The sequence below is a fragment of the Centropristis striata genome, chromosome 7 (assembly GCF_030273125.1).
Source record: "Centropristis striata isolate RG_2023a ecotype Rhode Island chromosome 7, C.striata_1.0, whole genome shotgun sequence".
NCBI lineage: Eukaryota > Metazoa > Chordata > Actinopteri > Perciformes > Serranidae > Centropristis > Centropristis striata.
This window is the reverse complement of record NC_081523.1, coordinates 32,832,998-32,846,924: the sequence shown is the minus strand read 5'-3', so window position 1 is coordinate 32,846,924 and position 13,927 is coordinate 32,832,998. Positions and strand designations below refer to the sequence as shown.

The 13,927-nt window shown below is 41.3% G+C and overlaps 1 protein-coding gene across 1 annotated transcript; it reads right to left on the bottom strand.

Moving 5' to 3' along the window:
• Nucleotides 1–2,052: 2,052 nt before the first annotated feature.
• Nucleotides 2,053–12,118, bottom strand: LOC131974720 (sperm-associated antigen 4 protein-like). Its single transcript, XM_059337153.1, has 33 exons — nucleotides 11,991–12,118; nucleotides 11,724–11,888; nucleotides 11,522–11,611; nucleotides 11,238–11,339; nucleotides 10,416–10,506; nucleotides 10,121–10,306; nucleotides 9,879–10,004; nucleotides 9,643–9,764; nucleotides 9,447–9,523; nucleotides 9,152–9,337; nucleotides 8,910–9,035; nucleotides 8,674–8,795; nucleotides 8,478–8,554; nucleotides 8,183–8,368; nucleotides 7,941–8,066; nucleotides 7,705–7,826; nucleotides 7,509–7,585; nucleotides 7,214–7,399; nucleotides 6,972–7,097; nucleotides 6,736–6,857; nucleotides 6,540–6,616; nucleotides 6,245–6,430; nucleotides 6,003–6,128; nucleotides 5,767–5,888; nucleotides 5,571–5,647; nucleotides 5,302–5,462; nucleotides 5,056–5,178; nucleotides 4,848–4,963; nucleotides 4,568–4,741; nucleotides 4,366–4,455; nucleotides 4,083–4,184; nucleotides 3,810–3,981; nucleotides 2,053–3,707 (listed from the first exon to the last, which is right to left on the bottom strand). The coding sequence occupies exons 22-32, from the start codon at nucleotides 6,276–6,278 to the stop codon at nucleotides 3,919–3,921; spliced, it is 1,188 nt and encodes a 395-aa protein (XP_059193136.1). The 5' UTR covers nucleotides 6,279–6,430; nucleotides 6,540–6,616; nucleotides 6,736–6,857; nucleotides 6,972–7,097; nucleotides 7,214–7,399; nucleotides 7,509–7,585; nucleotides 7,705–7,826; nucleotides 7,941–8,066; nucleotides 8,183–8,368; nucleotides 8,478–8,554; nucleotides 8,674–8,795; nucleotides 8,910–9,035; nucleotides 9,152–9,337; nucleotides 9,447–9,523; nucleotides 9,643–9,764; nucleotides 9,879–10,004; nucleotides 10,121–10,306; nucleotides 10,416–10,506; nucleotides 11,238–11,339; nucleotides 11,522–11,611; nucleotides 11,724–11,888; nucleotides 11,991–12,118; the 3' UTR covers nucleotides 2,053–3,707; nucleotides 3,810–3,918.
• Between the last annotated feature and the right edge of the window lie 1,809 nt (nucleotides 12,119–13,927).

The window sequence follows — 13,927 nt, the reverse complement described above, 5'->3', positions numbered from 1 at the left end:
AAAACAAATATCCTACATACGTCTATTATTCACAGCAAGAACCTCAACTCACCTCTGTGTGTTTTTGTTTTCTTAAATAACCATAGTTTGCTTAAATTAAACCGATTTTCAAACGGCTTGGTTTGTTATAAACCTCAGAGTTGTGGTTATGTGCCTGCATACTGAAGAATAATTTTAGCCATGGACTTTGATAAAAAACATTAAGCAGATAGGTAGAGTAATAGCTACACAAGGTAGTTAGCCTATATTAAATCATTTATAAAACATTTAATCATTCCATGTATATTATATTAATATTAATAATAATATTTCTATTATAATGATAACAATGACACATAACATTAACATATATGTATTTATTTTCAATATAAATGTCTTATGCCTTCCTGTATATCCATATACATAAACACACACACATATGTATATATATATACGGATATACATGCACCTTTCTGTATATCCGTTCTGTGAGATATATATATATATATGTGTGTGTATGTGTATACATATATATGTATGTGTGTGTTTATGTATATGGATATACAGAAAGGCATAAGACATATTTATATTGAAAATAAATACATATATGTTAATGTTATGTCATTATTGTTATCATAATAATAGAAATATTACTAACATAATATACATGGAATGATTAAATGTTTTATAAATGATTTAATATAGGCTAACTACCTTGTGTAGCTATTACTCTACCTATCTGCTTAATGTTTTTTTATGAAAGTCCATGGCTAAAATTATTCTTCAGTATGCAGGCTCATAACCACAACTCTGAGGTTTATAGCAAAACCAAACCGTTTGAAAATCGGTTTAAATTAAGCAAACTATGATTATTTAAATGCTACGTGCACTATGACTGATGTTATGAGTGGGCGAACTGCCTGTGGCAAGATGGCCGCTGTGTACTGACGCTGGTGACTCCACCTCGAGCCATCTAGCCTTTCTTATATATATCTATGGTGTTACCGGCTGCTGTCGACTGGGCTCATTTCTTTCTTTGTGTAGTCTACTACACAAAGTCTGTCACTCATATATCTCGGCCACTACTGCCATCTATTGGTGGAATATGGCATAACACTAGTTATTTCAGGAGACTGCAGGGGAGTTTTTCAAATACTAGAAATGTGACAGAAATCCATTATAATAAGAACTATATGTAAAAAATACTGTTAATTTGTTTATCTAAATACTTACATAGGCATTTCCCTGCTTACAATCAATTAGCCTGTCAATTTGTTGTTTGATCCAAAAGCAGAACATTGTTTGAGTAGGTTGAAGTTTTATTTAGAATGATTTCGCCATTTAGCTCCATTCACTCCAATTCTATGAAAGGGTTAGATATATAGTAGGGTATAAATAAGATACCCATAGTAAGTCAGTCAGTGTGTAGTCTCACATTGAAAGGGTTATCACTTCCTAGCTTCTTTTTTTAGCCAGGTGATCCAGTTATTGAAAAGCTATACAGAATCAAAGAGTGCAATATTCGATAAGACCTCTTCCCCTACATTACTTAGCTCCTTCAACTTCATCCTCATCTATGGCTTCCCCAGCAGTAGTATCATCTGCTTCCCTTCCCGTGGACTCTTCCTCCCCAACATTTACCAGGATTTCTATGGCTTCCTGTGTCAGGAGTTGCATCTAAAGCCTCTTTTCTCTCAGGTGTTGCCTCTACATTCTCCTCCTCTCTCTCAGGTGTAACACTTTCTGAGGCCTGTGTTCTGTCTTGAATGTTGGTGCTTGTACTTTGTTTTAGCCATGCATTAAGAGGCCTGCTACCCTTAGCTGCTTCCTGGCGCTCCTTCACCTTCCTTTTCTGTGTCCTCTCTTTTTTTGGCATTGTGCTGCAGGCATAATCAACATGAATCAAGTTTAAATACAGATGGTAATATTTCAAACACAGATAGCCTACAGTTTATATCCCCGGAATGCTGAAATTACTATTTGATTATTATTATTATTAGCTATTATTATTAGGGCCACGGGGCAATCGCACCGAGCACTGGTCCCATACAGCAATAGCTGTAGGGACCAGTGCTCAGGGCGAAACTGAAGAAAACAAGGTGTCTAATAATTTTTTTCCATGACTGTATGTCATCATCTAAACAACATGAGTGGAAAAATGTTTAATTTCAGTACTGATTGTGATCATTTGGGCCAACGGTGTCATATTACACAATATAAAGTGTGATATCATATCAACTGAAGTTCGAGTAGTTAAACTGGCTGACCTTTTTCACTGGTTCTCTTTGTTTTGTGCAGGAAAGGGAGAAGCGCTGGAGTATTTGACTTCTGAGGTATGACCTCTCACTCTGCCAAATTTATTATCGCTTCTCTCCTCCTGGAAGACACCAACACCATTGAGGTATGTATTACATTCTTTTTAGTGTGTGTGTGTGTGTGTGCGTGTGTGTGCACTGCAAAAAGCCAGCTCTTAAAAAAGTACAAAAATTATAGTCTAGTCGTAATCCCCATAGGCCCAATAGTAAACCCAGAAATGTTGAGTACCCTAAAGTTTTATTGCAGAAATGTCATCTATAGGCGTAATGGATGGAATTTAACTTGGTTGCTAAAAGCTGCACTTTGGGCAATTTGCATAATTAGCATAATAAGACAATAAAGTAAAGACACCACAGGTGAATAGGGTAAAAAATAATAATAATAGATATCACCATGAAACTTTCTCAGTTGATTACTTATGTTAAGAGGAGAAAAAATGTATTGCATGTTTTTTGTATTTTAATGTTTACATATGCAAATGAGGCCATAACTCATCAAATATGCGCTCATTTGCATACAGACAAAATCAGATCGTTTGATAAAGTCATGCTCAAAATATTTTTTCCAAGAGTAAACATGTATACTTGGGGGTCTGAGTTGAGTCTGAGTTGGTGAAAACCTTTAGGGAACCTGGTCAGGAGGCAGTGTTGACCTATGGACGGTCGGGTTAAGAAATTAAGTGCCCCATGCAAAATAACTATATAACAGCATGCACACACACACAAACCCACAAGAACTATATACAAGAATTATATACAACATGCAAAACAACTATATACAGCATGCACATGTACACAAATGCACAATAATAACTATATATAGTATGCAAACGCACACACGGATATATTTAACAACAACCACACAATCCCACTCAATAGCCTTCACCATCTTCATAATTTCTTTCCTCATTCCCTTCAGTCTCATCTTCTTCTTGGTCTTTATTTGAATGTATTGTGAATGGGTTGCAGCAGCGGACCTCACCCCTTCACACTTGCAGTTGTCAGTGCAACTGAGACTTGCAGCATGGCAGCTGCAGTTTCCTTTGCTGCAGGCCTTCAATGTGCTGCAGCTACAGCTGGTGACATCAGGTAGATTTACTGGAGCCACTGCCTGGATGGCAAGAACAGCCATGACAGCCCCTTCATTAGCAACCTCCCACCCAGACCTTGTGATGTCTCTGGCCTCTGCAGGAGGCTCTCTGACCTGCAGCCTTCCACAACATGACCTGAAGAGGAGCACGCAGTATGTGCAGCATCAGGTTGGCATCAGTTGGAGGAAGTTTTTTCACTCACAGACTGGCTCTTGGTGATGTGGCCCAGTGTCACTTGTGTGATGGAGACTGGATGAGTAACCAAATGTCCTGTTTCACCTGAAAAGGGCCAGCATTCTCCTGGACGTAGTGAAGAGTGTCCCTGAAATAAGAAAATGTGTTTTAAACTCCACAGTTCATTAATTGCAACTGTAATATTATTATTTCATGTCAAACAAAAGGAATATGGCAGTGCATGACTCACCAGACTCTGCCTCCTTCACAGAGGATGTGAGGGCTGGATTTAGGAGATCCCCAAAGTGCTCTTTCCACCATCACCCCAGGTCAGGTCATCAGGTCTCCTCCAGTGCTGATTACAGCCTGGACCAAGCCTTGCTTTCCTGCCCCAAGTCATCTACCCAAGTTCTGCTCAGCAACTGTCACGGCCACAATAATGATGTACTATAAATATCCTACAGATGTATGAACACAGCCTATCCTGAAGTTTTGAGATTGATTTACCCATCTACTTACTTACCTTACCATGAACTCTGAAACTATGTACGCCCGTGTAATCAATGTTGCCACAGTTGTTCTCGATTTGCAGCTTCACGTATCTGAAAAATCCTCCGTCTTGATTCTGGTAACAAACAAGAGAGAGGAGAGGTTAGGACATCTAGGTTTGATCGCAGCTACTGCCCTATCTATAATACAGTTAGTTTAACTGGCAGGAAAAAAAGTAAACTATGTTTTGGAATGTGACCAACATTAAAAAATTGACATTCATGAGAACTACAATGTCTCACTTATATCACACTTACAGGCAGGCTGAAGGTCTGAAATGCTGGGCCGTCATGATCATAAACCAGTGTTCCCAAGTAGGTGCCTATTCCGTCATGTGTACTCATTCCCTAGAAAACAAAAACAGACAGAGGTGAGTTGAGGTTCTTGCTGTAAAGTCTGTGAATAACAGACGTATGTAGGATATTTGTTTTGCATCATGACTGAAAGTATCTAACTTACGTGGATTGAAAATTCCCTCGGCGCACTTGCAATCAGTCCACTCACAGACTGGCTCTTGGTGATGTGGCCCAGTGTCACTTGTGTGATGGAGACTGGGTGAGACAGGGACACAACTAAATGTCCTTTTTCGCCTGAAACAGACCAGCATTCTCCTGGACGTAGTGAAGAATGTTCCTGAAAGACGAAAATATATGTTTTAACCTCCACAGTTCCTTAACTAGAACTGGAAGTCTATATTTATTAATGTCAAACAAAAGCAATATGGCTGTGTATGTCTTACCTGTATAACTCTTCTCTGGGCTTTCGATGACCACCACCAAGAGAATATTTCATCCCATATTCCAGATCCTTTCGGCCAATACGTGTCGGATGACAAATGGCCTAAAACTCTTGCACCTGCATGCACATAAATCAAGGACACATACATAGTTAGAAATCAACCTTCAAACAAGTTTCAAAATAAAGCTAATGTATGAAAAATCACTTACCTTGTGATTCTAATGCAAAGCTTGACACTCTGTCTATCACAGGGAAAGAAGTGTCCATCTTTTGTTTCAGTAGTTGCACCTCCTGCTTGAGCTCTGTTATTTGCATGTGTTGCATTACAAAGACTGTGATTTGAGGGGGACACAATGTTTGAAATTTAAATGTTGATGACAAAAAAACTCAATAAACTTGAAGGACTAAAAATAAAACTAGCAGTTCCAAGTTTAACTAGGACTGAAGTCACTTACCAGCAGCCAGAAAGAGCAGCCATAAAAAACGCATGATAATCACTGTTCCAGTGGTCCAAGTGCGTTCCGTCTGATTGGACTCATCTGTCAGTGGACTCCTGGTTATCTGGAACGTCCACTTGATGCCGTCCATGGCGATGACCATTCCTCCTCCGAAAGATCTAAAACATAAAACACAAATTAGGAAATACTGAAACGTGTGATACATGTGTACAACTTATGCACACATTGGGCAAATGTGCAAACAAACAAACAGTACAGTAACTTACCTGTGTGGGCCTTCTTTGAAGGAAATAGTTGGTATTCCTTCCTGCTTCCTGCAGGTGACTACTTCTTCGAACCATTGCTAGAAAATGTGAAAAATACAGAAGGACACATTGTCAGTGTACATAAATACAACCAGTGGGTGCTATGGTAACTGCTCCGCTAGCTGTGGCTTCTTCAGACACGTCAGGCATGTCTTACCTGTATAACTCTTCTCTGTTCTTTTGACGGCCCCCACCAGTAGGATTTAGCGATATAATCCAAAATTCCATATCCTTGCCGCCAATACATGTCGGAAGTCAAATGGTCTAAAACTCTTGCACCTGCATGCACACATATCAAGGACACACATACGTAGTTAGATATCAACCTCCAAAGAAGTTTCAAAATAAAGCTAATGAATGCATATTGATGAGACAGATGAAAAAATCACTTACCTTGTGATTCTAAAGCAAAGTTAGACATTGTGTCCGCCACAGGGGAAGAAGTATCCATCTGCTGTTCCAGTAGCTGCAGCTTATACTGGAGCTCTTGCATGTGTTGCACTGCAAATAATACGATTCCTGAGGGACACAAAGTTTGAAATATGAATTTTAATGACAAAAAAACCCTCAATAAACTTGAAGGACTATAAATAGAACCAGCAGTTCCAGGATTTGCTAGGACTGAAGTCACTTACCAGCAGCCAGAAGGAGCAGCCATGAAAAGCTCATGATCCTTTTGTTCCAGTGGTACGAGTGCAGTTGGGCTGAGTCTGAACTGTGCGACCGTTTTCAGTGCTTTGTTAGACTCATCACTGTCTGTGGACTCGTGCTAAACTGGAACGTCCACATGATGCCGACAACGATACCTCCGCCGAAAGACCCTAAAGCACAAAACAACAAGTTAGAGGACACTGAAACGTGTGATACATGTGTACAACTTATGCACACATTGGGCAAATGTGCAAACAAACAAACAGTACAGTAACTTACCTGTGTGGGCCTTCTTTGAAGGAAATAGTTGGTATTCCTTCCTGCTTCCTGCAGGTGACTACTTCTTCGAACCATTGCTAGAAAATGTGAAAAATACAGAAGGACACATTGTCAGTGTACATAAATACAATCAGTGGGTGCTATGGTAACTGCTCCGCTAGCTGTGGCTTCTTCAGACACGTCAGGCATGTCTTACCTGTATAACTCTTCTCTGTTCTTTTGACGGCCCCCACCAGTAGGATTTAGCGATATAATCCAAAATTCCATATCCTTGCCGCCAATACATGTCGGAAGTCAAATGGTCTAAAACTCTTGCACCTGCATGCACACATATCAAGGACACACATACGTAGTTAGATATCAACCTCCAAAGAAGTTTCAAAATAAAGCTAATGAATGCATATTGATGAGACAGATGAAAAAATCACTTACCTTGTGATTCTAAAGCAAAGTTAGACATTGTGTCCGCCACAGGGGAAGAAGTATCCATCTGCTGTTCCAGTAGCTGCAGCTTATACTGGAGCTCTTGCATGTGTTGCACTGCAAATAATACGATTCCTGAGGGACACAAAGTTTGAAATATGAATTTTAATGACAAAAAAACCCTCAATAAACTTGAAGGACTATAAATAGAACCAGCAGTTCCAGGATTTGCTAGGACTGAAGTCACTTACCAGCAGCCAGAAGGAGCAGCCATGAAAAGCTCATGATCCTTTTGTTCCAGTGGTACGAGTGCAGTTGGGCTGAGTCTGAACTGTGCGACCGTTTTCAGTGCTTTGTTAGACTCATCACTGTCTGTGGACTCGTGCTAAACTGGAACGTCCACATGATGCCGACAACGATACCTCCGCCGAAAGACCCTAAAGCACAAAACAACAAGTTAGAGGACACTGAAACGTGTGATACATGTGTACAACTTATGCACACATTGGGCAAATGTGCAAACAAACAAACAGTACAGTAACTTACCTGTGTGGGCCTTCTTTGAAGGAAATAGTTGGTATTCCTTCCTGCTTCCTGCAGGTGACTACTTCTTCGAACCATTGCTAGAAAATGTGAAAAATACAGAAGGACACATTGTCAGTGTACATAAATACAATCAGTGGGTGCTATGGTAACTGCTCCGCTAGCTGTGGCTTCTTCAGACACGTCAGGCATGTCTTACCTGTATAACTCTTCTCTGTTCTTTTGACGGCCCCCACCAGTAGGATTTAGCGATATAATCCAAAATTCCATATCCTTGCCGCCAATACATGTCGGAAGTCAAATGGTCTAAAACTCTTGCACCTGCATGCACACATATCAAGGACACACATACGTAGTTAGATATCAACCTCCAAAGAAGTTTCAAAATAAAGCTAATGAATGCATATTGATGAGACAGATGAAAAAATCACTTACCTTGTGATTCTAAAGCAAAGTTAGACATTGTGTCCGCCACAGGGGAAGAAGTATCCATCTGCTGTTCCAGTAGCTGCAGCTTATACTGGAGCTCTTGCACGTGTTGCACTGCAAATAATACGATTCCTGAGGGACACAAAGTTTGAAATATGAATTTTAATGACAAAAAAACCCTCAATAAACTTGAAGGACTATAAATAGAACCAGCAGTTCCAGGATTTGCTAGGACTGAAGTCACTTACCAGCAGCCAGAAGGAGCAGCCATGAAAAGCTCATGATCCTTTTGTTCCAGTGGTACGAGTGCAGTTGGGCTGAGTCTGAACTGTGCGACCGTTTTCAGTGCTTTGTTAGACTCATCACTGTCTGTGGACTCGTGCTAAACTGGAACGTCCACATGATGCCGACAACGATACCTCCGCCGAAAGACCCTAAAGCACAAAACAACAAGTTAGAGGACACTGAAACGTGTGATACATGTGTACAACTTATGCACACATTGGGCAAATGTGCAAACAAACAAACAGTACAGTAACTTACCTGTGTGGGCCTTCTTTGAAGGAAATAGTTGGTATTCCTTCCTGCTTCCTGCAGGTGACTACTTCTTCGAACCATTGCTAGAAAATGTGAAAAATACAGAAGGACACATTGTCAGTGTACATAAATACAATCAGTGGGTGCTATGGTAACTGCTCCGCTAGCTGTGGCTTCTTCAGACACGTCAGGCATGTCTTACCTGTATAACTCTTCTCTGTTCTTTTGACGGCCCCCACCAGTAGGATTTAGCGATATAATCCAAAATTCCATATCCTTGCCGCCAATACATGTCGGAAGTCAAATGGTCTAAAACTCTTGCACCTGCATGCACACATATCAAGGACACACATACGTAGTTAGATATCAACCTCCAAAGAAGTTTCAAAATAAAGCTAATGAATGCATATTGATGAGACAGATGAAAAAATCACTTACCTTGTGATTCTAAAGCAAAGTTAGACATTGTGTCCGCCACAGGGGAAGAAGTATCCATCTGCTGTTCCAGTAGCTGCAGCTTATACTGGAGCTCTTGCAGGTGTTGCACTGCAAATAATACGATTCCTGAGGGACACAAAGTTTGAAATATGAATTTTAATGACAAAAAAACCCTCAATAAACTTGAGGGACTATAAATAGAACCAGCAGTTCCAGGATTTGCTAGGACTGAAGTCACTTACCAGCAGCCAGAAGGAGCAGCCATGAAAAGCTCATGATCCTTTTGTTCCAGTGGTACGAGTGCAGTTGGGCTGAGTCTGAACTGTGCGACCGTTTTCAGTGCTTTGTTAGACTCATCACTGTCTGTGGACTCGTGCTAAACTGGAACGTCCACATGATGCCGACAACGATACCTCCGCCGAAAGACCCTAAAGCACAAAACAACAAGTTAGAGGACACTGAAACGTGTGATACATGTGTACAACTTATGCACACATTGGGCAAATGTGCAAACAAACAAACAGTACAGTAACTTACCTGTGTGGGCCTTCTTTGAAGGAAATAGTTGGTATTCCTTCCTGCTTCCTGCAGGTGACTACTTCTTCGAACCATTGCTAGAAAATGTGAAAAATACAGAAGGACACATTGTCAGTGTACATAAATACAATCAGTGGGTGCTATGGTAACTGCTCCGCTAGCTGTGGCTTCTTCAGACACGTCAGGCATGTCTTACCTGTATAACTCTTCTCTGTTCTTTTGACGGCCCCCACCAGTAGGATTTAGCGATATAATCCAAAATTCCATATCCTTGCCGCCAATACATGTCGGAAGTCAAATGGTCTAAAACTCTTGCACCTGCATGCACACATATCAAGGACACACATACGTAGTTAGATATCAACCTCCAAAGAAGTTTCAAAATAAAGCTAATGAATGCATATTGATGAGACAGATGAAAAAATCACTTACCTTGTGATTCTAAAGCAAAGTTAGACATTGTGTCCGCCACAGGGGAAGAAGTATCCATCTGCTGTTCCAGTAGCTGCAGCTTATACTGGAGCTCTTGCACGTGTTGCACTGCAAATAATACGATTCCTGAGGGACACAAAGTTTGAAATATGAATTTTAATGACAAAAAAACCCTCAATAAACTTGAAGGACTATAAATAGAACCAGCAGTTCCAGGATTTGCTAGGACTGAAGTCACTTACCAGCAGCCAGAAGGAGCAGCCATGAAAAGCTCATGATCCTTTTGTTCCAGTGGTACGAGTGCAGTTGGGCTGAGTCTGAACTGTGCGACCGTTTTCAGTGCTTTGTTAGACTCATCACTGTCTGTGGACTCGTGCTAAACTGGAACGTCCACATGATGCCGACAACGATACCTCCGCCGAAAGACCCTAAAGCACAAAACAACAAGTTAGAGGACACTGAAACGTGTGATACATGTGTACAACTTATGCACACATTGGGCAAATGTGCAAACAAACAAACAGTACAGTAACTTACCTGTGTGGGCCTTCTTTGAAGGAAATAGTTGGTATTCCTTCCTCTGTGTAGTACCCTGCTTCCTGCAGGCGACTACTTCTTCGAACCATTGCTAGAAAATGAGAAAAACACATTGACACATTGTCAGGAACACATACATACCTGTGTAGGATATTTTTTTTTTTCCTTCCTCTGTGTTCCTTGGAATAAACCTTTTCGGGGAGGCTAAGCAGTGTGATACCCCGATAATTGGAGCACACCCCCTGGTCCCCTGTTTTGAGTATGGGAACCACCTTCCCAGTCTGTGACTCCAAAGGCACTGTCCCCAAACCCTCACGAGACATTAAAGAGGCATGTCAACCAAGACAGCCTAACAATGTCCAGAGCCTTCAGCATCTCAGGGCGAATCTCTTACACTCTCTGGCGCCTTGCCGTCTGGGAGCTTTTGACAACCCCAGGGACCTCTGCCAGGGATATTGGTAAGTCTTCCCCCAAGTCACCAGACTCTGCCTCCTTCACAGAGGATGTGAGGGCTGGATTTAGGAGATCCCTAAAGTGCTCTTTCCACCATCACCCCAGGTCAGGTCATCAGGTCTCCTCCAGTGCTGATTACAGCCTGGACCAAGCCTTGCTTTCCTGCCCCAAGTCATCTAACGGTCTTCCAGAGCATCGTTAAGACCAACCAAAAGTCCTTCTCCATAGCCTCCCTGAATATCTGCCACACCCAAGTTCTGCTCAGCAACTGTCACGGCCACAATAATGATGTACTATAAATATCCTACAGATGTATGAACACAGCCTATCCTGATGTTTTGAGATTGATTTACCCATCTACTTACTTACCTTACCATGAACTCTGAAACTATATACGCCCGTGTAATCGATGTTGCCACAGTTGTTCTCGATTTGCAGCTTCACGTATCTGAAAAATCCTCCGTCTTGATTCTGGTAACAAATAAGAGAGAAGACAGGTTAGGACATCTAGGTTTGATCGCAGCTACTGCCCTATCTATAATACAGTTAGTTTAACTAGCAGGAAAAAAAGTAATCTCTGTTTTGGAATGTGACCAACACTAAAAAAATTGACATTCATGAGAACTACAATGTCTCACTTATATCACACTTACAGGCAGGCTGAAGGTCTGAAATGCTGGGCCGTCATGATCATAAACCAGTGTTACCAAGTAGGTGCCTATTCCGCCATGTGTACTCATTCCCTAGAAAACAAAAACAGACAGAGGTGAGTTGAGGTTCTTGCTGTAAAGTCTGTGAATAACAGACGTATGTAGGATATTTGTTTTGCATCATGACTGAAAGTACCTAACTTACGTGGATTGAAAATTCCCTCGGCGCACTTGCAATCAGTCCACTCACAGACTGGCTCTTGGTGATGTGGCCCAGTGTCACTTGTGTGATGGAGACTGGATGAGTAACCAAATGTCCTGTTTCACCTGAAAAGGGCCAGCATTCTCCTGGACGTAGTGAAGAGTGTCCCTGAAATAAGAAAATGTGTTTTAAACTCCACAGTTCATTAATTACAACTGTAATATTATTATTTCATGTCAAACAAAAGGAATATGGCAGTGCATGACTCACCAGACTCTGCCTCCTTCACAGAGGATGTGAGGGCTGGATTTAGGAGATCCCCAAAGTGCTCTTTCCACCATCACCCCAGGTCAGGTCATCAGGTCTCCTCCAGTGCTGATTACAGCCTGGACCAAGCCTTGCTTTCCTGCCCCAAGTCATCTAACGGTCTTCCAGAGCATCGTTAAGACCAACCAAAAGTCCTTCTCCATAGCCTCCCTGAATATCTGCCACACCCAAGTTCTGCTCAGCAACTGTCACGGTCACAATAATGATGTACTATAAATATCCTACAGATGTATGAACACAGCCTATCCTGATGTTTTGAGATTGATTTACCCATCTACTTACTTACCTTACCATGAACTCTGAAACTATATACGCCCGTGTAATCGATGTTGCCACAGTTGTTCTCGATTTGCAGCTTCACGTATCTGAAAAATCCTCCGTCTTGATTCTGGTAACAAATAAGAGAGAAGAGAGGTTAGGACATCTGGATTTGATCGCAGCTACTGCCCTATCTATAATACAGTTAGTTTAACTAGCCGGAAAAAAAGTAATCTCTGTTTTGGAATGTGACCAACATTAAAAAATTGACATTCATGAGAACTACAATGTCTCACTTATATCACACTTACAGGCAGGTTGAAGGTCTGAAATGCTGGGCCGTCATGATCATAAACCAGTGTTCCCAAGTAGGTGCCTATTCCGTCATGTGTACTCATTCCCTAGAAAACAAAAACAGACAGAGGTGAGTTGAGGTTCTTGCTGTAAAGTCTGTGAATAACAGACGTATGTAGGATATTTGTTTTGCATCATGACTGAAAGTATCTAACTTACGTTGATTGAAAATTCCCTCGGCGCACTTGCAATCAGTCCACTCACAGACTGGCTCTTGGTGATGTGGCCCAGTGTCACTTGTGTGATGGAGACTGGATGAGTAACCAAATATCCTGTTTCACCTGAAAAGGGCCAGCATTCTCCTGGACGTAGTGAAGAGTGTCCCTGAAATAAGAAAATATGTTTTAAACTCCACAGTTCATTAATTGCAACTGTAATATTATTATTTCATGTCAAACAAAAGGAATATGGCAGTGCATGACTCACCAGACTCTGCCTCCTTCACAGAGGATGTGAGGGCTGGATTTAGGAGATCCCCAAAGTGCTCTTTCCACCATCACCCCAGGTCAGGTCATCAGGTCTCCTCCAGTGCTGATTACAGCCTGGACCAAGCCTTGCTTTCCTGCCCCAAGTCATCTACCCAAGTTCTGCTCAGCAACTGTCACGGCCACAATAATGATGTACTATAAATATCCTACAGATGCATGAACACAGCCTATCCTGAAGTTTTGAGATTGATTTACCCATCTACTTACTTACCTTACCTTGAACTCTGAAACTATGTACGCCCGTGTAATCAATGTTGCCACAGTTGTTCTCGATTTGCAGCTTCACGTATCTGAAAAATTCTCCGTCTTGATTCTGGTAACAAACAAGAGAGAGGAGAGGTTAGGACATCTAGGTTTGATCGCAGCTACTGCCCTATCTATAATACAGTTAGTTTGACTGGCAGGAAAAAAAGTAATCTATGTTTTGGAATGTGACCAACATTAAAAAATTGACATTCATGAGAACTACAATGTCTCACTTATATCACACTTACAGGCAGGTTGAAGGTCTGAAATGCTAGGCCGTCATGATCATAAACCAGTGTTCCCAAGAAGGTGCCTATTCCCTCACGTGTACTCATTCCCTAGAAAACAAAAACAGACATAGTTGAGTTGAGGTTCTTGCTGTAAAGTCTGTGAATAACAGACGTATGTAGGATATTTTTTTTGCATCATGACTGAAAGTATCTAACTTACGTGGATTGAAAATTCCCTCGGCGCACTTCCAATCAGTCCACTCACAGACTGGCTCTTGGTGATGTGGCCCAGTGTCACTTGTGT